The sequence below is a fragment of the Tripterygium wilfordii genome, chromosome 17, assembly GCF_013401445.1.
Source record: "Tripterygium wilfordii isolate XIE 37 chromosome 17, ASM1340144v1, whole genome shotgun sequence".
Taxonomy (NCBI): domain Eukaryota; kingdom Viridiplantae; phylum Streptophyta; class Magnoliopsida; order Celastrales; family Celastraceae; genus Tripterygium; species Tripterygium wilfordii.
The window spans coordinates 12,957,754-12,978,825 of NC_052248.1; the positions used below are offsets into that span (position 1 = coordinate 12,957,754).

Consider the following 21,072-nt stretch of genomic DNA (forward strand, 5'->3'; position numbering starts at 1 on the left):
CATTTTAATTTCATCGTTGATTTAAAACATATGAGATACTAAATAATTAGTCTCATTTATTATTTTATTTATCGATATTTAAGTGGGGTGATTTTAAGTCCGCACTTTAAATCCTCCTCAACATAAATCATCTTTAAAGTTAAATCTTATTCTCTTGTAGAAAGTAGAAACACACAAAACACGTACCAAGGCTGTTAAAAACCGTGTGAAGAACGGACAGGGAGATTTCTCTTGCTCGCTTTCCTCGCCCAACCCACTCTCCTCTCGGGCAAGTCCTCTCTCTCTCCCTAAATTCTCGGTTTGTTCTTCCTTTTAAGGTGTGGATCTATTGTATTTGGTTCAGATCTTCTGAAAGTTGGGCGGCTTTCTGTTCGATCCGATTCAATATTTTCTTTGCTTCGTTTACTGAATTTGTTCTCGATTTGTCATTGTCCTTCCACATTTGATCTGATCTCCCTTTTATGTTGAAAATCCTGATTTGAATTTCGGATTTTTACGTAAGTAGCGAAATTGGGAATCTCATGATCGCGTGCTTTTTTTGTTTCTTTTGATCGCGCGAGTGGGGTATTTTAAACTGATGCATTATTCTGTCTCTGCTGCTTGATCTAATGATAAAAAGAGGTACAATCCATGTTTTAGGTGTCATTGTTTTGAGATTTCGTTAATTGTATTCAGATCTGTTAATATTTATTGAATTAGAAATTATATTTTCTTTGATTTTGATTTTGATTTCATGGTACTTTGTTACTTTGTTGTTCTTGTTACTCGTGAGAATTATCTATCCTCAATTAGAGAAGACGCCCTCCTTTTCGTAAAACAACAAATATTGTGAGGGTTTTGGTACATGGTTCTTTTTAGAAGTTGCGGTTCAGATTTCAGAAGGCACAATATTTTCTGAATGCCAACTTGATGAGGTTGTTCTAGTTGTCACTGCATCCTATAGATTCCTTTTGAAATGGTTGTATGTGTTGGTTGCAATGCCCAACACCCTAGCTCTGTTGGTGATATGATGTGTGAAACTAATTTCAGATTTTGATTTGAGGGATTGGTTGTGTTAACAGGCTTGAAAAAAATGGGGCTTTCATTCACCAAGCTTTTTAGTCGGCTCTTTGCCAAGAAGGAGATGCGTATCCTCATGGTGGGTCTTGATGCTGCTGGTAAGACCACCATTCTCTACAAACTTAAGCTGGGAGAGATTGTGACCACCATTCCCACTATTGGTAAGTTCAAATGTATCATTGACGTATGAATATAATCTTGATAGTCTATTTCAATTTTGGATCAAAACTGTTATCTGCTGATTTTCACAAACTAGAAAGACTCTTCTTTAATCGTGCCATTTTTTTTTTCATCTCTTAAGTTTAGTTCTTTTTTTCTCTGTGTGTTGTGGGGAAACTTTACTATTTAGTCTTTAACAAGTTGCTTAAATTGTTAGGTAGATGATTTTTTTAAAACAGTGACTGGTATACTCAATTTTGAACTTCAGTCTCTTAACATAGATCTTGTGCAAGCCTTGGTGCTTCTTTTTTTTTTTTTTCCCCCTTTAAGTTGTTAATTTTGATTTCTTTGCCAAGTAAGTTTTCTTTTGTGCTAATGGCGAATAATTGTTTGATCAGGGTTTAATGTGGAGACTGTAGAATACAAGAACATTAGCTTTACAGTCTGGGATGTCGGGGGCCAGGACAAGGTACGTAAGTTTGGAATTTGTTGAGACCTGAACTCACTGACTTCTGGGCAGTTCTATTGTTTTTGCATCCATTGGCTTCTTGGGATTGCGGTGATACATATGTTGTCGTTTATCTTGTGATAAGTGGTTTAACTAGTGATTAGCCTTTGCCAAGATGATCTTAACTCTTTTGCTTGCAAGATCTATATTGGCTTATATTTTGTTCTTTATTTGCTTTTTACTTGCCGACGCTCTTTTATCACTTAAGATTTTGTATATATATCCTAGAGGATAGTCTCACTTAAAATAATTAACAAGTAAAAGCAGAGTCCATCACACTGCCTCCTCTCTCTAAATGTTACTTCTTCTGCAAAAAAACTGTCGTCATTGTTTTTTCTTCTAATTCATTGTTTGTAGATTCTTAATTGACTGATTATAGATAACCTTAGATCCTTTCTGCTCTAATTTTGTTGTGTTTGTATTAGTGTGTTTACTTGGGTATGGAAATTTGAGGATTCAGATTTCATCATCATTATAGCTGATTAGCTTTCATTTTTGTCTCTCCAGATCCGACCTTTGTGGAGACATTACTTTCAAAACACTCAAGGGCTCATCTTTGTTGTTGATAGCAATGACCGAGACCGTGTGGTTGAGGCCAGGGATGAGCTACACAGGATGTTGAATGAGGTATCAATTTAAGAATCTCATATAATTGGCAATAGTTGTGGAATTGTGAGAGAGTTTGCATTCAGAGAAATTTCTGCTGAATGCTTCAGATCTTCTGACTTTGATATTTTCCTCTGATCTTGATGCTTTTCATCATTTTTACAGGATGAATTGAGAGAGGCAGTGTTGCTAGTGTTTGCTAACAAGCAAGATCTGCCAAATGCTATGAATGCTGCTGAGATAACTGATAAGCTTGGTCTTCACTCTCTCCGTCAGCGCCACTGGTAATGTAGAACTAGCTCAACCAACTAGTAGCAATTAACCAACCCCTCATCCCCACTTCACGACAAGCAAAATTACTATTTCCATGACCACTGTATGTCTTGTTCTGCAGGTATATCCAGAGTACATGCGCCACTTCTGGTGAGGGGCTGTATGAAGGACTTGACTGGCTCTCAAATAATATTGCAAACAAGGTATAGTACGACATTACTACTCCTGTGATTGGTATTATTACGGGCAGCAGTCCTTTCTACCCTTTTTTAAAAATATTTTTAATTACTGGAAAAGAATTATACCACGTAAATTTTCGTTTTTCGTTGTGATTTCAGGCATAGACGGTAGAATTCTGAGTTTTGGATTGCAGCAAGTTCTGGAACACACGGCTGGTTATTTCTTATTTTGTTTTACCGTACCATTACTTTATAGAATCTTTGTTACTTGAGTCAGATTATTTGTGTTTTTCTCATGCAAACATTGCGCTATTGTTTACCCAGTAGTTGCAGAATAATTCTCACATTTCAAAATTTTCATCTTTCTGCCTATTTTCTCTGCTGTTGTCTTGTTTTTCTTGCTATCAACCTTCCCACACATTGAATTCTTGTGCCCAAGTAGCATTCTGATTCAATGATTCATGACAGATTACATTTTCTAAGTCGCCAAACCATGAATCATTTAACACTTGTCTGATGGTAGTCCTGAGCGCCGTATAATTCCTTATTCCTTGATGCGTGAGTTCTGCCAAGCTGCCCACTTTGCTAGACTCTCCAACCCTTTCACAGCCATGCGTAGCCATCACTTACAAGACTCTCAGAACGTTTCCTTCATGAGGCTACCTGAACTTCCAGAAATTTCACTTGAAGTCCCAACGTGGGGCCATCTTCTACGACAAGTTCTGAACGGCCTTGTACTTGTTTGCCAGTTCCATAAGCACCTTGATCCTCCGAAAAGAAACATCTACCATCTATATAGGTCATCACATGCGGATCCAAATAGCTCTTTTTTCATCTTTCTAATTACCTCAAATGCCTGCCTTCTCCGTGATAGAAATGAATGGTGAAAATAAATACATGTGGTGGATTCCCGATGATTTTTTTTAGACTCATGTAGTCGACCCAAATGTCCTCAACAGTGCATTGAAATAGATGGTATCAAACACAGGAACCAGCTTCTAAAAGATTCCACCGCTACCTCCCAGAACAAACCTTAGCAATTCTACCTAAAACAACTTGCAAAGTTCTTGGCGATGTCAGTGACTGATCTTTCCTTTTCATTTCATACCAAACATCCCACATATAAGATCGAATTTACAATTCCTACTAAAATATAAAAAGCATAGTATCCAAACAAAGAGGAGTGTGATAGAATCCTCTTCTATAAAGCAAAGCCAAATAGCCAATAGCACCCATATGTTTACCTCTAATAGGGGAATCCCTACATGGTTGGGAATGGGATGATTATGGACCTGACGTTTGCCCCACGTGGCCCGTGCATGATACCTGAGTGCTGGGCTAGGACGGGCCTTCGTGACTTGCAAGGTCTATGGGCCGATTTAGTTGACGTTTGTTCAGACCGTGGGCTTGTTGGAGAGATGGGCCATGGACTCTTTGTGTCAGATATTGCCTAGGCCATGGGCCTGTTGGGCTCTTCATAGGCCGTGGCTATGTCATGTTGTTTGCCCAGGCCATGGACCTTTTAGATTAGATTCTTCGTAGACCTTGGCTATGGCCAGGTCATGTTGGGCTATGAGAGGGCTGTGGTCCCGTTGAGTCAGTAAAATAGAAGGGAGAAAATTCTTAAGTTATTTTAGTAATAACTACATTCATTTCATTGAAACTCCATGGGAGGAATAGACATTAGACAGTACTCCTTTATACTGCCATTCATGGACTATTCACAACACACACCAAACATACATATAGTATATACTTAGGACACACTATATCAAGAAAATGGAGGTGAAAAAAAAAAGACGAAAAAGAAAAATAATAATTAGAAGCTTATTTTTTCTTCTCTAAATGGGCCCAATTGTCTTTTCATTCCTAAAGACAATTCAATTAGAGAACTTGTGCTTCAATTACCCTATAAAATTACTACTCCTCCTTTCCATCAACAGTGACCAAACCAGAGCCTCTCTTTCAATTAAGCAGCAGATGGAGCTGTCACATACTGAACAGCCCCAGCTTCCGACAAAGCCGCTATGAACGGCTCCATATTCACCAGCCCAGGTTCTCCATCCGCGGCCACAGTAGGTTTCTTGTAGTCCAAGGATTCATCATCATATATGTCCCGCCATTTCTGGACCAACATCTTGATGTCCTCCCTCTGCATATTCTCTTCTATACCAGTGTACCTCCACGGCTTCGACCCCGCCGCACAGTAGTGCACAACCTTCACTTTCTCAAGCTCAACATTCTCCGGGTGCCTCCAAAGATTCGCAAGCACAAGATTGTAACCCATTGGAATAGGCTTGTAGATGTCCCTGAAGTACATGTTCAAAAAGTCCTGCACCACCACAAATTGTCAAATTCATACAAATTTGTTTTTTGAACATCCGATATAGGCCTAATTAAACCGCGTCAGGTCCGTTCGCATAGAATTTTATCTCCTGATAACATAGTAAGTTGGATTTAAGCCCAACGCGTGACAACACACTATCCCATATCCCAAACACTGAATATATGAATTAAACAAACCTGCTCGGCGAAAGGAGTTGGGGGAGTAGTTTTGACGGTGGTCAAGAGATCTTCATAGGTGGAGAGACTGGGTTCATACACGAACATTCCAGCATTGAAGTAGAGAGACGGTGGGTTACCCATCTCCGCTGGCCACTTCACCTTGTCCGGGCATTGTTGACAGTAACCGATATTGTATTGTTGAGTGTGACTCCATGTTTTCTCGCAGAAGCAATCCATTACTGCATAGAAGTGCCCATCTTGGAGATCAAACAGATGGTCTATATTGTCGAACACTTGAATGTCACCGTCCAAGTATATCATCTTACTGTACTCCACAAACTGCACACAACACAAAAATTTTAAATTATCAAATTCAAAGGGGTATTTGTTGAAGTTCTCAACCCAACACATCAGAGATATTTTCCGCTCTGATCAGGACACGCACAGATCCGTTATTCATGGGAAGTCTAAGCTTAGAAAACGCGTCTTCTATATGAAAAGAAATGAATTTTACTTATAAACATCTCGATTGGATTATGCAAGAAGGAAGTGGGATTGTTAGTCTTAGACAATTTTTGTCAATGGAATCATGGATGTTTCTACTTTCTAGTGATAGAATGAATGCCATGTCTAACTTATCGTACCTCCCAAATACGGAGCTTAGAGTAGTTGATGACGTAATACGCCATGGCAAACTGGGTCTGGTTCTCGGGAGGATAAACGGGTTCGATCACACGGACTATGCAGCCCTGTGAGTCCAGAATCTGGCGATGCTCCTCGGGCACGTCCGGCAAACAGGCGACCACCAACGGATACGCTGATTTAGCCTTCCTTAATCCCTTTGCCAAGCCCACCACGCCTTTCACGTAGTCTCCATTCCCGGCCAAGAAGGTCACGTAGGCCCTGCTCGGCAGGGTCACCGCTGGTTTGGTGAATCCGGTCTGCTTCATCGTAAGCTCTGGAGCCATTTCTGAGAGAGGAAGGCTTTAGGACTGGCTTTGGCTTTGGCTCTGGCTCTGGCTCTGGCTCTGGTTTGGTTTCTTCCATGGAGGGGGGTGGTGAGGGGTTTAAATAGGCTTGAAAAGGCAACGGAATCAGAATGGAGCGAAATATTAATGTAAAAAGACTATGTCATGTTATTCTGTGATCTAGGACTTCCCGCCTTACACGTGTCCCTATGAGAGGATCATACGGTGGAGGTGGATATACGGGAAGGATCTCGATTGGACCCGATGTTTCATAGATAGAACTGGAAGATAAGCTATGATTTCACGTACCATGTGACGTGGATTTGAAAGCCAGTATTGAAATAATATTATTATATAATCATATTCAGATTAAGAAAAATAAGTTTTGTGTGTTTTATGGTTGTTTGTTTAGTTAGTCTCGTTTCATCTCCAAATAGTATTGTCATCTCGGTGTTTTCTGATGATTGTTTAGGTTTTTTTTTTTGTTTCTTGAATCTGTGTCTTCTTTCTTTGGTTTCGGTTTATAATTAATTAGGTTATTATCGTAACGTTAGGTGTAATTTTGTTATCATAAAATAAATTCTTCGCGGTTATACTTATTCTTCGCGGTTATACGTAGTCTTTTCAAAAGAAAAAAGAAAAATGTTGGTGGGTCCCGCTTGAAAGCATATAGGGTCGTCTATAGCATTTTGGAGGCCCTAGACAAGTTAAGAAACTGAGGCCCTCATTCCCTAAAATAAATTTTTTTTTATAAATATGAAATCCAGCATATCTAATAAATTCAAAATGCAATATAATTAGTTCTTGAATACAAATAAATTATCACCAATATCCAATAAATTAAGCGACTTAAACTTATAAATTTATTACATCGAATGAAACCAAATAACGCTAAACCAAATAACTCATGGGGGAGGGGCCTTACTTGTACGGTTCGGATTTGATTTGTTACCGCAATCAAAGTTATAGGTCAATGAATTGCATTTTTTAATTTTTATATATGTGATGGCGTGTCATTTTGTGTTTGGGTTAATGGCCTTGTTTTCTTAAATAGCAATATATTAGGATATTTTTTTTCGGATTTGGGGGCTCCGCAATTCCTTAGAGTCTACAATTTATATTCAATGGTGAAGAAAAAGACATACAAATTTTAAAAATGAAAGAACAAAAATATAGTGTGATGTGGCACATCTCTCAAGCCATTGGATTCCAATTGTAGACTCTACAATTTGAAACTAATTGCGGAGCCCCTTAATCCATTTTTTTCTTATATCAATTGACAAGTACACTATACTGTCTATATACACCTAAAAAGATATACAATTTAATAAAAAGTGAGGCCCCTCCCCCATGAGAGGCCCTAGGCGACTGCCTGTCTGGCCTCCCCTTGGAGCCGGCTATGAAAGCATATGATTCTAAAAGGTTCCAATCGCATGGATTTGTGGTTCAAAACCTCACGGGACGTTGCCATGTCATCAGGGGATCAGCTAGAATCTCCTCCTCTAGCTCTAGTTGGGTAAAGTTCTTGCCACTTGTCAAGCGGGGCCCAGCCATAACTTTTTAGTTTTGTTTTTTTTTTCCATTACAAGACAATTTAACGAGTGAACCAGCTTCCTTTAATGGTCTCTACACATCTCTGCTTTTTTGTGCTAATGTTTCAATGTAATTAGACCCGCCCACCAATCCGACCTCTATTTGTTATCTAATTCTAATGGTTCACATTGGCGAGATTTATTCTCTCTCATCATCGGATTGACATAACATAATCGAGTGGCATATAAACAAATACCAAGGACCTTTCACACAATCAACACGTTTATGGGCCTAAAAACCAATGACGACGACCCAAGAAAAGTAAATTCAAACAATATTTATTTGTAGTGTTTCGTTTATATTTTATAACATGATATCGAAGCAAGACTATGACCCGAAGAGAATAATATTTATTGACATGTTTGGCCTATGAATTTTTAACCCACCTTGGTCAACACCAAATCATTCGAGATTTTCTATTCATCAGGATAATAATAATAATTCTATTTTTTATCGCCAATAATATTAATGGGAAAAGTTAAAAAAAAGAAGAAGAAAAGAAAAGGGAAATAGAGGTCGAATTATTCCAAACAATAGAGACTGTCAAATGAAGGAGAACAAATCATGATCACTACTATATATGTATATCCCCACATAGAGATAAAGAAATTACATTTTATAAAAGTTTTATTCCATATAAAAAGGTCGAAAGATATATATGTTTCATTATTCACACTTTTTCTTTTTTTCCTTCATTTTTTTTTTCCCATTCACAAAAGATATATAGGAGAGACTTACACAGTTACACCAACTAGTTGTCCGAGTTTGATTATATATATATTTGTGTGTCTTACATGCATGTTGGCATACTTTTTTAAAAAAGAAAAAAATCTTTTCCTTTTATTATATTCCCAAACGAGAGAACTTATCTTTTGTTATTCTATGGTGTCCTTTATTTTCATTGCATTGATGGTCCCTTTTCATTTAAATGTTAGTCTTATTTTAAATGTAGTAACCCGTTTTATTTATGGGTCGGATAAGAATTTCATATTAATTTAACTCTTTTAACCAGATCCAACCCTTTTAATTGAAACACATCATTTTAAATAAAAATGAATCTAATATTCTAGACTGTTATTCTCGAGATAAATTATTAATATGGTTGGATTTCTAATTTTGTAACTAATAATGGGCATAATATTTATTAATATTTTGTTTCAATGAAATTATAAAGTAACTGTGCTTTATTTTAATATGGATGTATACTTAATGGTCTTTGATTTTTTGATGATTTGAATAAAAATATACAACGAATTTTTTGAAAAATTTAACCCATTTATACCCGACCCAACCCTTATAGTAAAAAGGTCGGATGAGAGTTAAGCATAAACCCGACCCGACCCGACCCAACCCTTTTACAACCCTAGTAACTTCCTTATATTGATGTCTTTAAATTTTTGAAAATATTATGTGAATCTTTTATATTAATAAATGCTCAAAAACGAGAGTTATCAAAAAGGCCATAGTGAAGCTCGTGACGTGAAGGCCCAAGAAACATGGCATCAAAGTCTCTTTATATTGCTTTTGCGAAGCCCATAAGTAAGGCCCAACTAACACTTCAATATTTAGAGGCCCATTAGTATTGAACAAAAACGTTGGAGCGAAGCAGAACTAAACTGGGATCTAGCCCTCTTAGTTTCACATTAGGCCTCGGCCTGACTTATTTATCGACATTTTGTGTGCACAACCTATTAGGCTCGAGTTTAAACATAACTTGACTATCCAAAAAATAGACAAGTCCGGTATTTTTGTTCTCGGTTACCCAAAAAATTGGAAGCGAAATGGTGATCTTCTTGTCAAACCCAAGAGTTGAATTTCCCTCACATAGTCTGTCACATGTTTGACGTTTATTAATTTCTATAATAAATTCCGTGCATGATGGCACTAATTATTCATTTATCCCGGCCAAATAGTCAAACACACGCTCAAGATCAGTCGAGAGTTGCCCCAAAATAATAAACACAGACAATCGTCAAAGTGAATCACGACTTCACCACCCAAATTGAATGTACTCATCAAATCAAATTGAATTTACACAATCCGATTTAGAATAAAATGGGCGAGTAATGATATCGTGGTTAAGTAGTTGTCATGACTTGTTATTGTCCTACATCGATTGGTAAGGCCAATCGATGAACGGGTTCATAAGAGTGAGTCCCCTCTCCCATACATGCAGCTTTCTTCCTAGGTTTAAGTGAATTGGAAGGACTAAGCTCATTTGTTGGACCTAGGAGAAACAAAGTCGTGCGGATATGATGTATCTACGGAAACCGACAAACCCAAAACGGACAATATATATCATGTATGTGAGTGGGGTGTGAGGGGTGAGATTTTCTAAACAATAGTAATCCTTATATTGAGCTGACATCACGTATGTCAAGAAGAGTATTAACGTACATTTTTTTTTGATAACACCATTATCGACATCTTATATGGGTTAAATTTAGGTCATCAGGTTTGTACGCACATAAGTTTTCAACTTGACAACAGAATTAGTTGAATCAAAGTCTAACACGTTACCACATATTATTCCTGGTGAGATCCGAACGCATGACATTTCGAATCTACATACGTCACGCACACACATATAATTGTATATATCACACAAAAGATGGTCCTCATTGATTCTTTTACTAGCTACTTGAAGTCTTTCCTGATGGAAGATTAATGAAGAAGGTGATTGACGTGGATTGGACCGCTACATATATATTCACAGGTGGCAAAATTTGAAACCAATAATAGCAGTTTTAGTCGATTAAGCTAAAGATCTTCTTTTACTGTTGAGAATAATTTCTCCATCTATACAATATAATTTGTCCAAACCTACAAGATCTATAAATCAAACCCTATGAAATCAAGATCTAACATTTGATTTCGATCTCTAAAGGGTTCCACTAAGGTTACAAAGCACACTACACACTTACGTGTGGCCAATTAATCATACATCATAGTCAACTGCAATTACATCCATATGTCACGCTACCATGTCTGCTTTGTGTGTGTTTGGTAGAGCGGTTGTGTTGATTTTCAACGCTAACTGTTAAGCTGTAAAAAAAAATTGAGTTTAAAGCTGTAAGGTGTTTGATAAGGCTGTTAACTGTTGTTAGCGGTTAAGTTGTGTAAAACATATTTTGTTTTTATATTTTGTATTTTTAATTATTTTATTGATTTAATTATAATTACAATATATTTTGTATTTATTTATTTAATTCTATTATAATATTTCTAATTATAAATTTAATTTATTAAGTCTAACATAATTTAGGGATAATTTATTCATTTGCAATTAACTTATTAAGTCTAAATATAAATTTTTTTACTCAATATATTTAATAAACAAATTTATATTGTAAATATAAATATAGTTAAATATATTATATAAATATCCGATATTTATGTAATATAAATATAAAATACTCCATGTAGAAACGTTAAAATAATGTATTAAGTTGGATAACCCTACTTCTTCAAGTTGGTGTATGTATTAAGTTGGATAACCCTACTTCAAGTTGATGCATAGATGTCACACATGTTCAACGAATTTGCGAACAGTCAACTTGCAAACTGCTTTGGTAATGATATCGATCAAGTGGTCGTCTGATCGAATCTTAGGTAACTCCACAAATTTTATATTTTTAATTTGTAGATCTTTAGTTTCTTAGTCGTCCATAACATATTATAGTAAGGACCAATAGCATCACTTTGTAGTGCTTAATTCAAAGCCAAACAAAGTGTTATTTTAATGAGACAATATGGGCTACTAGTTTCCAGTTTCCAATTAAACAAATCGACAAATAAAAACCTTGGTCTCTCATTATCTTCACATCGACATCGTTTGAAAACCCACCAAATAGACATACATATATATATATATAAAGAACAATGTTAGAGACTCTCAAAATATCACCCTTAAATTGGTGCTTACCATTTATTCCTTGCCTTAGGACGAAATTGACTATTGGGTAGTAAAAATAGTAACAAGTATTCCGGAAGTTATTCCTCTAATAGGATTTCCTTTGGTAGAGTTATTGCGCGGAAGTGTTAGTATGGGCGACAAGAGGTCTATCTCTCGAGCGAGGTATGAAGCGGCCCATGTAGTGCAACATCGCTTAGAGACCAGGGAGCTTGTCGCTCGAGCTACCATGCGCATTGATGATAGACCTAGGACCAGAGAGTTCGTTGCTCGAGCGAGGTCCATAGCCACTCGACAAAAAGTAACTAACGTGAATTTTAAGATTGTTATAAATAGGAGTTGCAAGAACTTTTATTTTGTAATCGTGAGAATCGCAAGATATAGAGAGAGATTGTGAGAACAAACTCTTGAGAGAGACTTTGTTTTCTCATTGTAATTTTTTCCATAACATAATTCGATCTCTGCTACGCGTGAACGTAGGTTATTGTCGTACGTGTCGAACCATGTAAATATGTTGTGTTCTTCAATATTAGATTTTAGCACGATAAAAATTATACTAAAAAGGCTGTACTCCATCCCTCACGAAGACCATGCCACCATGGACTCTTTTTACACACGTGAAGTCGTCGTCCTAAACACGTGTGTGGGTGTGAAAGAATTAAGAAACATTGACAAGTCAAAGGGTCAAAGCCCCCCACAAAGCAAAAGCAAAAAACGATGTCTACTTGGCGGGTGATTTATTAATCAACACTTGTTTGTTTTTTTTATTATCAGAAAACAAATTTCAAAAGTCGGTCCATTCCTTATCTTCTTCACCTCTCCCTGTATATAGTCTCTTCCCATGACCATATTCTGAACCACCATATCCATCGAACTAACAACATCTCTCTCTCTCTCTCTCTCTCTCTGTTCTCATCAAAAACACTTTTGTCCATTCATTGACTATGGATTTGCATGCAAGAAACTTAAGTTCTTCAAGTGATCATCGGAATGAAGAAGAGATCATGGATGTAAGAAAAGGTCCATGGACTGTTGAAGAAGACAATTTGCTTGTCAACTACATCACCGTCCACGGCGAAGGCCGCTGGAACTCTTTGGCTCAATGTGCAGGTATATATATAGTAATCTGTTATATGCGATTTTCTTAATAAATATATAAAAAAAAGATTAAAGATTGACTGACCCCTCCTAAAAGTTCTGATTGAATTGTCGGTCTTATGTGAGCGCAGGACTGAAACGAACTGGCAAGAGTTGCAGATTGAGATGGTTGAACTATCTACGACCAAATGTTCGGCGCGGCGACATCTCCCTCCAAGAACAATTACTGATTCTTGAACTCCATTCTCGATGGGGAAACAGGTCTGTAATTTTGGATTTCAATATTATACAATTCTGTGAGATTAATTTTACGAGTTTTGACTTCTGGGTATTGTTGATCAGGTGGTCAAAGATAGCCCAGTGCTTGCCTGGTAGAACCGACAATGAAATCAAGAACTACTGGAGAACCAGAGTCCAGAAGCAGGCCAAGCAGCTCAAATGTGAAGTCAATAGCAAAGAATTCAGAGACGCTATGCGGTTCGTCTGGATGCCCCGTTTAATGGAGCGGATACAGGCCGGGTCCGGAACTTCTACGCCCCAACCCGATATTGTCGTCGGTTCCAAGTATGACCCAAGCCAGTCATCAAGTACCGTTGTAAATCCTACCAATCGGAATCCCCCCGGGTTGGAGAATTCGGGCGCTTCTTCTTCGGATTATTCACTGGACACCCAATTCTCGGATATGACTGATTGCTACAACCCACCCGGCAATTATTATGGTTACAACGGGTTCGGATCATACCCGGAAAACGTGGGTTTAATGGATCGGCAAGAGAATGAGGGGTGGTTAGGTGGAGGGGAGTCATTGGAGAGTATATGGAATGATGATAATATTTTCTTCGCTTTCAATTGATGATTATGATTGTTAGCTTAGCTCCAATTAAAAAGCACCAAAATAATAATACCAATGAATTTACTAACGTCACGCATCAACTCACTCTAAACTTATTATTTAAATACCAATATATTTTGCACATTGTTTTTGTTTTTGTTTTTTTTTTTTGTGTATGTGAAACCAAGAACAACAAACAACCCCTGTAAGTGTTAAGCCATCATGTCATGCACGTATTCAGTTTTGACTCAACTTAATTTATCGTCAAGTGATCTTGATTGACAATCTTTGTAGTCTTTTCGATATCCGTAAGTTCCTTAACCGTGGTTAACAATCTTTGTAGTATTTCCCATATCCTCAGGTTCCTTACTTTTCTTTCAGCCTTTGGGAGGAAATAGAATAAGTATGTGATATGTTAGATGTATATGCGTATTAGAATTTTTTTTAGTGACCTACGTTTTCAATTGATGGGAAATTATAAGTGGGTCAATTTCTTTTGGTTTTTACAGGAGATTGGAATAGATGGACTTCCTATAGGACCCATTTTATTGATGGGATTTATCGCTGCTTTAGCTATTTTAGTGGTTTGTATCATAAATTCACACCCCATACAATTAATTATATTGTCCGCTTGCTTCGATACCATGTCAAAAATTCACCTCCATACAACAAATTATTTTTTCCACTTTGAGTTGTCTGATTCCCTGGGATATATCAGGTATGCACGACTTTGTTTCTCCCAAACCTAACAAGTGGACTAAGCCCAACTCATCAAACTAGAGAAAATGCCTAATTGATTGTTAAGAGCGGGCATGCGCTTAATTATAAAGAGGAATATCACACATCTTTTTATCAATGTAAGACTTAATTTTAACAGTTTGGCCAGGTACTCGAGATTCTATATCAGTTCATTTATTGATGTTAATTAGCCATGTATCTCTATGGGTGTGGTATGCCTGAGTTTAGGCTCATATATATCAGATATCCAAATGGCAATTTTGTTTGGTATCGTTTCTCGGTGATTAAAAGGATATATTTATATATGAATTTAGTTGTAGTGATGTTAGGAAAATGTGAAGAATGATGATGGAGGCATTGACATTATTGAATAAGTGTATGAGAAGTGAGGGGTTAGTACGAGAAATGAGATGCTTGAAATTCAACGGTTGGTAGAGAGCTTCCTCTACTGAAGCAGCAGTAACTGCCGCAACCCTTGAAACAAATGGGTTTTTCCCTTCAAAAGTCTTGACATGCTCCCACTTCTCTTATACAAAATAATTTTAGCCGGTTACCAATTATTCAACTTGGAATCAATCCACAATATACTAATTGTTATGCTAGCTTCATTTTCAAACAAATTGCCATTAAAGACCATATTTTTATATGTAGTGCAGTGCACGCAACAAAGAGCAGAAAACATTGGGAAAAAAATAACTGAATTTTCATTTTCTTGGGGAAAAATGGATCGTAAATGAGCTATACTCGAGCCGAGCCGACCAAACCCTCGAGCTATATTAATTATTAGGGCTTGAGCTTGATAAATGAGTTCGATTCAAGCTTGAGTTGTATAATTATAATTCAAGTGTGAACCAAATCATGTCATGCTCGAGTTTGGACTCACTAATTAAATTCGAATTCAATTCAAGCTCGGTAAATATAGCATAGGCTAATCTAGCTCGAGTCCAAACTGCTCGATTGAAACTCCATTCGAGTGCAACCCCAAATGAGAACCAAAGAATTTGCAATAGCTCAAGACAGAGACATGATTGTTTATACAAGAAGGGTATATTTGTTACGACTCAATACCACAATGATTGGGACAATACTAACCGATTGATTAACAAGGGCAAAAGTCCACCCCTTACAACTAACAAAACCTTTTCTTAACCCTATAGTTATTGGGTTTTGACTTAGTGAGTTGGGCTTCGACCTATAGTTATTGGGTTAAGGAAGAACAAAGTCGTGCATACTCGATATATCATTGAGATCCGAAAACATAAAACGGACAATATTGTTGGTATATATGGAAGCGTGGATTTCTTGATAATATTAGAAAGTATTAGCAGCCGTATGTACTTAGCTTTCTCTGACTCTGAAATTTGAAGGGCGGACGTATGACCCATAGAAAACACATGGAAAAGTAGCCAATTTTCTAGATGAAAGAGTATCCACTTATATTTTTAATCAAGTAAACGACTAGTTGGGGATAGTTGAAGAATGAAGACTTTGTATAAGACAAATGAAGTCACCACTTACGTTTGCATTCTATACGTCTCTTTTAAAATGGGTCCATCCCAAATCATTATAGACAAATGCTACTCTTGATATTGTACAATCCAATTATGGGCCATCAGCTTCTTCGTTGGCCGATATCAATTTCAGAGATTAAGCCTGACTCAACAAATAACTCACACGTCATCTGAATTCTATAGAAAACACACACTATATAAGTTTTAGTGGTTGTAGTTTTCTTCTTTTTTTGTTTTTTTGTTTTCTCTTTTTCTACTTTTTTCTATACAAGAAAAGAAAACTTGCTTGTTTATTTATTGGTAATTTGAACTAGAAGTCCATCAAGTTAGACAAAATGGTTTGGAGAAAAAACTTGTTTTTAATGTGTTAGGAAAACATTGAAATTTGAGTTTCCATTTCTAACTTTTAGCAGTTTAGTTAAATTGTTTTCAAAAGTCAACTGAAATAAAAGTCATCCCAATTTTTTTAAAAAACTATTTCTAGAGTTAACAAAGTGATTAGAATTGTCATAACCACTTGGGTGATAGTCTAGGACTGTATTTGGGGCAAATCATATAGATTCGAAAGGTCATGAGTTCAATTTTCACTGGAAGCAAGATCTTTGTGGCCATGCACTGTGCTTTGACCAAACTTACATGGTGTCAGGTGCAAAAATTATGTGTGCGCGACCCTAACGGTCCTAGTTTAGGCTCATATCGAATGTTTAAATGACAAATTTGTATGATGTCGGTATAGTCTAGTGGTGAATCTCTAAGGACTAAACCGTATAGACTCGGAAGGTCGCGACTCACGAATTCGATTCTTATTGAAAACAATATCTTTGTGGTCACACTCTGACTTTTGACCCAACTTACTATGTTGTTTGATGAAACTTTTTGTGCCCATGGACCTGATGACTCGAGGTTACTGCATATCGGATGTCCAAATAACAAACTTGTCAGACTTCCCCGCTAAACTGCAAGTGGACTACCAAATACTTGTTTGTGTACGTGCCGGTCACTTGGGCCTAACTATTATCAAAACATGGCCTACGCAAGGACTTGTTAATGTATGCCTGTATGGGCCGGTCACTTGGGCCTAACTCCTTAACCAAGCGTGGCCCATAATGACATAGCAACCGTTTGTCTTGCTTCTTGCCGTTCACGATTTATGTATCTAGGAATTCGCTATTTTTAAGGTCAATGAATTTTGTATGTTCTTTTTTTTTTTGATATACCTAAGATAGTCTCCAATGATACCTTTCACGACTTTTTGAGTGACCCAATTTATACTTCATCGGTTAGGTTAAAACATTGCTCATGACGTCCAAAACTAGTTTGATCTGAGTGACGTATCAGATGGTCGGACTAACGTCAGAAAGTGTCTACTTGGATCTGATGAGGTGACATGTACAATAAAAAACATGAGCCATAAGGGGTCTTGAGTTTGTTCTCGGGGGACCTCTCCGACACTCAAGTCAATTCGAATGCTTTTAGCGGGGAGTGCTCGAAACTCTTGCTCTCAAGTTCTAGCAATTAAGAATGTTGGTTTCAGAATTCATGATCCATTACCTGACACTAGAGGTCTCCTTATATATAAGTTCGAGAACTATAAATTTGGTAGGAGAAGATATCATCCTTCCCGATTCTTAGGCGGGTTTTGAGGAGGGTGAATCTTATCTTGATTAATTTCTTAATTGGAGTCAGTCTCATTTAGAATTCTCAGATCCCCTTGGTGTTCGGTCACCATGGGTTTCCGTGGTGATTATGCTAGTTCTCGGCTTATCCACACACCTCAAGTGTCGTTTGCTCGGCCCATCGCCTTGGATTAATCTTGATCGGCAGCTCGGGGTGAGCATGTTCGGTACATCGGTCAATGTGTCAGCTCGGCTATCCTAGTGCCAAGTGTCATCATTCTAATGGAGTGTAATTTTGGTACAATTCGATATTTGGATGGCTTAGTGCATTGTACAAGGTGTGAGTTATAATGGCCATGTTGGGTACCCTATAATAGAATGGACATTTTCAAGACACCACCACAACTAATTCATGTGAACAAGCCATTTCTACTAACTTTCAAAAATTCAATTGGGATGGGATACAGCTATTCATTACCACATTAGCTCTATATTCAACAAACTACACTATAAGTCTATAATGGGGACAGTACTGGCAGCATCAAGCACTACACCTAACAATTATTTGATTTGAAGGTCCCAGCCATCCAATTCTATGAATTAATTCCTGATTTTATCATGTGAACAACTTTGTAGTGCTCTATATAGCAAAGCCAAGGGTTAGTAAATATTTCTACATATATATATATATATGTACGATTGGTTCTAATATACTGTCGATTCCTCTATACCTTGTCTTTTCCAAATTTCGGGTCATCTTTCTTTTATTTATTACCAAAATTAAAATCAACCGCGTGTGTGTTTTGTTGTTCTGATTTTCTTTGTTTGGTCATATATGGTATTTTGTATGAGTTTGTAGACGCGTTTTCTGAGTTTAACTATCAATGATGATAACTCATGAAAAATAAATTCGTGTGGGTCCGTGATTCAGAGTGGACAATATCTCTAATATGTTTGAGTTGAGAATTTCAACATAGTATCAGAGTAAAGTCTCGGTTTAGTTGAACGAGTCTCTATGTGTCCACTTGTTAGGTCTGACATAATACAGCTCACAAGTGTGAGGGAATGTCAATACTAAAATACCACATCGGTCTAGCATAACACAACCGATTGACCGAGTGCTTTATAAGTAAAGCTCATCTCCTCTCACAATGTAAATGTATTTTCTAGACCTAAATACCAATGACAATGACCCATTAAAGACAAATCTGTGCGGACCCGTGGTCTAAAGCGAACAATAGTGTAGTTGGACAGGGAATTTCAACAATATAAGTTAGTTGATAGCAATTTTAAATTCCCCAACAACGAATACATGCAGGTCTTGCCATGGATTCAAAATCTTCTCATCTCCCTAACATTCTCTTTATTGTTTGTCTCTCGTGCCAGTATTTCAACTTCTCTTCAGGGATTGCAGACACTGAAGCAGAGTACAACAGATGGATTTCTTGGCATGTCAAGAACCACCAGAGGAAGACAACGATGAGAGGAAACTCAGCAAATCAAGGCCCCAACCTTGATGACAAGTTGTTGAATGCTGAGAAGAAGAAAACGACATTAATTGTCAGTCAGGATGGGACTGGTGATTTCAAGACCATCAATGAAGCTATTGCCAGCATTCCAAAACACAACACTAGGAGAGTTATTCTCAATATCAAACCAGGCCTCTACAGGTATATTTTATCATATTTTAACTTTTATTCTTTCAATGGCATTGCATTTCCGGTAATGTTCTCATAGTCTCATCTAGCCGACCCTAAACTTTTAGGGGATAAACGTTTGGATGATGACGAATGGCATTGCATTTGATCACTTACTCTGTTTTTCATTTTGTAGAGAAAAGGTTAATATCACCAAAGACAAGCCTTTTATTACATTTTTTGGGGATTCAGGGTCAGAAAACCCACCAACAATTAGTTGGAATGACACCGCAGAAATTGTTAACAAGACACTCAATAGTGCCTCTGTTATTGCAAGTGCAGATTATTTTGTGGCCATAAACATGAAATTTGAGGTAAATGAATCTGAGCAAATCAAAAGCTCAAAACATCTTTAAGCTGCTGCATCTATATTTGTCGTTGTTTCGGCAACAGTCTTATGGATCCCAGTGTTTTTGTCCCAGCTATCCCAAATGCTGAGATGGGACCCACGATTTCACATTGATATCATGTGTTTACATCTCAGCATTTGGGATAACTAGGACAAAAAACACTGGAATTCTTAGCATTTTCGTTGGTTGATTGTTTTGGGTGGTTGTTATAGCGTTGAATTAGTGCAGAACACAGCTCCTCATTATGAAAATGGATCGGAAAAACAACAAGCTGCTGCAATTCGTATATCAGGGAACAAGGCAGCATTTTACAATTGTACATTTCTGGGTAAACAAGACACTCTATATGATCATAAGGGCATGCACTATTTCAATAACTGCTATATCCAAGGATCTGTTGATTTCATTTGTGGCCATGCACTGTCCCTTTATGAGGTAAAATTCACTGTTTTTGGGCCTTAATGGGCCAGTAGTAGTAGTAGTGGAAGCCCAGTCCAAGATTAAAGATGTAGACCATGTTTGAATGAATGCAGAAGTGCGTGTTGAATTCGACTGCGGACAAGATGGGCTTTTTGACGGCCCAAAACCGGTCCAACGCTACAATGGAAAGTGGGTTTTCATTCAAGGACTGTTTGGTTACAGGGAGTGGGTTGATTTATCTTGGAAGAACATGGGGTGATTATTCAAGGGTTGTGTTCTCCTACACGTTTATGGACAAAATTGTTCTTCCAAAAGGATGGAGTGAAATGGGTGGTCATCCAAAAAATCATTCGTAAGTTCACTTTATATATATACACTAACCGTTTAATCTCAACCGTTAAATTTGACCGATAACTAAGATTAAAATTTGATTTCTAAAACCCATGTTTGCTCACATCCATCTTTCTCTCTAAAATCCGTTGGTCGAATAAAATTTTAATCTCAATCGTTGGTTAAATCCAACGATTGAGATCATTAAACTGTCTGTTAACAGGGATTCTTCCGTATGTGAGGAACCCTATATATATGTCACTCACTTTATTAATTAATTGAAATTAATGTAAATTTGATGGTGTTTAATTAATTTACAGGACGGTTTATTATGGGGAATACAAATGTGAAGGGCCTGGATCCAATTTAACAGGGAGGGTGCCATGGTCAAAAAACTTGACAGATGCAGAGGCAAAACCTTTTATAGGGGATTACTTTGTGGATGGAGATACTTGGCTTATATATTAGACCTAATTGAGAACTCTTGTGTAGCTCTTTTATGAATTATTTATTTTTACCATAACTACAATGCATGAGCAGCCTGATTATTAATTTGTTCCAACAACTATGACATACCCTAAATAATGTAATAAATATTATATATTGTCAAGAATTTGTGTTGTTTTTCACTCATGCCATGCCTTTGTTTTCAAGTGTTTTTCCAAACTTGTGTGATTAAATTTTGCCTTGATTAGTTCCTATACATACCCAAGATGT

At 37.1% G+C, this 21,072-nt stretch overlaps 5 protein-coding genes across 8 annotated transcripts; 4 read left to right on the top strand and 1 right to left on the bottom strand.

The window, feature by feature from the left end:
* Positions 1–116: 116 nt before the first annotated feature.
* LOC119982669 (ADP-ribosylation factor 2-like) lies at positions 117–3,156 on the top strand. Of its 4 annotated transcripts, none has more exons than XM_038826156.1 (7): positions 117–268; positions 1,062–1,220; positions 1,617–1,687; positions 2,234–2,353; positions 2,498–2,616; positions 2,727–2,808; positions 2,944–3,156. In XM_038826156.1, exons 2-7 carry the CDS (start codon positions 1,073–1,075, stop codon positions 2,947–2,949), a joined length of 546 nt encoding a protein of 181 aa, XP_038682084.1. In that variant the 5' UTR covers positions 117–268; positions 1,062–1,072; the 3' UTR covers positions 2,950–3,156. The 4 variants fall into 4 exon arrangements, with proteins under 4 accessions (XP_038682084.1, XP_038682086.1, XP_038682085.1 ...); XM_038826158.1 differs by having other exon boundaries at positions 176–298; XM_038826157.1 differs by having other exon boundaries at positions 184–317.
* A 1,256-nt stretch (positions 3,157–4,412) lies between these two features.
* LOC119982667 (galactinol synthase 2-like) lies at positions 4,413–6,319 on the bottom strand. Its single transcript, XM_038826154.1, has 3 exons — positions 5,934–6,319; positions 5,308–5,628; positions 4,413–5,116 (listed from the first exon to the last, which is right to left on the bottom strand). The coding sequence occupies exons 1-3, from the start codon at positions 6,255–6,257 to the stop codon at positions 4,754–4,756; spliced, it is 1,008 nt and encodes a 335-aa protein (XP_038682082.1). The 5' UTR covers positions 6,258–6,319; the 3' UTR covers positions 4,413–4,753.
* A 1,337-nt stretch (positions 6,320–7,656) lies between these two features.
* Positions 7,657–12,160, top strand: LOC119981959. The gene is made up of 2 exons (XM_038825097.1): positions 7,657–7,773; positions 11,795–12,160. The coding sequence occupies exons 1-2, from the start codon at positions 7,657–7,659 to the stop codon at positions 12,158–12,160; spliced, it is 483 nt and encodes a 160-aa protein (XP_038681025.1).
* A 395-nt stretch (positions 12,161–12,555) lies between these two features.
* LOC119982138 (transcription factor MYB108-like) lies at positions 12,556–13,794 on the top strand. The gene is made up of 3 exons (XM_038825344.1): positions 12,556–12,873; positions 12,993–13,122; positions 13,204–13,794. Exons 1-3 carry the CDS (start codon positions 12,708–12,710, stop codon positions 13,712–13,714), a joined length of 807 nt encoding a protein of 268 aa, XP_038681272.1. The 5' UTR covers positions 12,556–12,707; the 3' UTR covers positions 13,715–13,794.
* A 5,090-nt stretch (positions 13,795–18,884) lies between these two features.
* On the top strand, positions 18,885–20,908 carry LOC119981960 (probable pectinesterase 53). Its single transcript, XM_038825098.1, has 5 exons — positions 18,885–19,228; positions 19,392–19,569; positions 19,834–20,040; positions 20,139–20,377; positions 20,676–20,908. The coding sequence occupies exons 1-5, from the start codon at positions 18,885–18,887 to the stop codon at positions 20,821–20,823; spliced, it is 1,116 nt and encodes a 371-aa protein (XP_038681026.1). The 3' UTR covers positions 20,824–20,908.
* Positions 20,909–21,072: the final 164 nt, after the last annotated feature.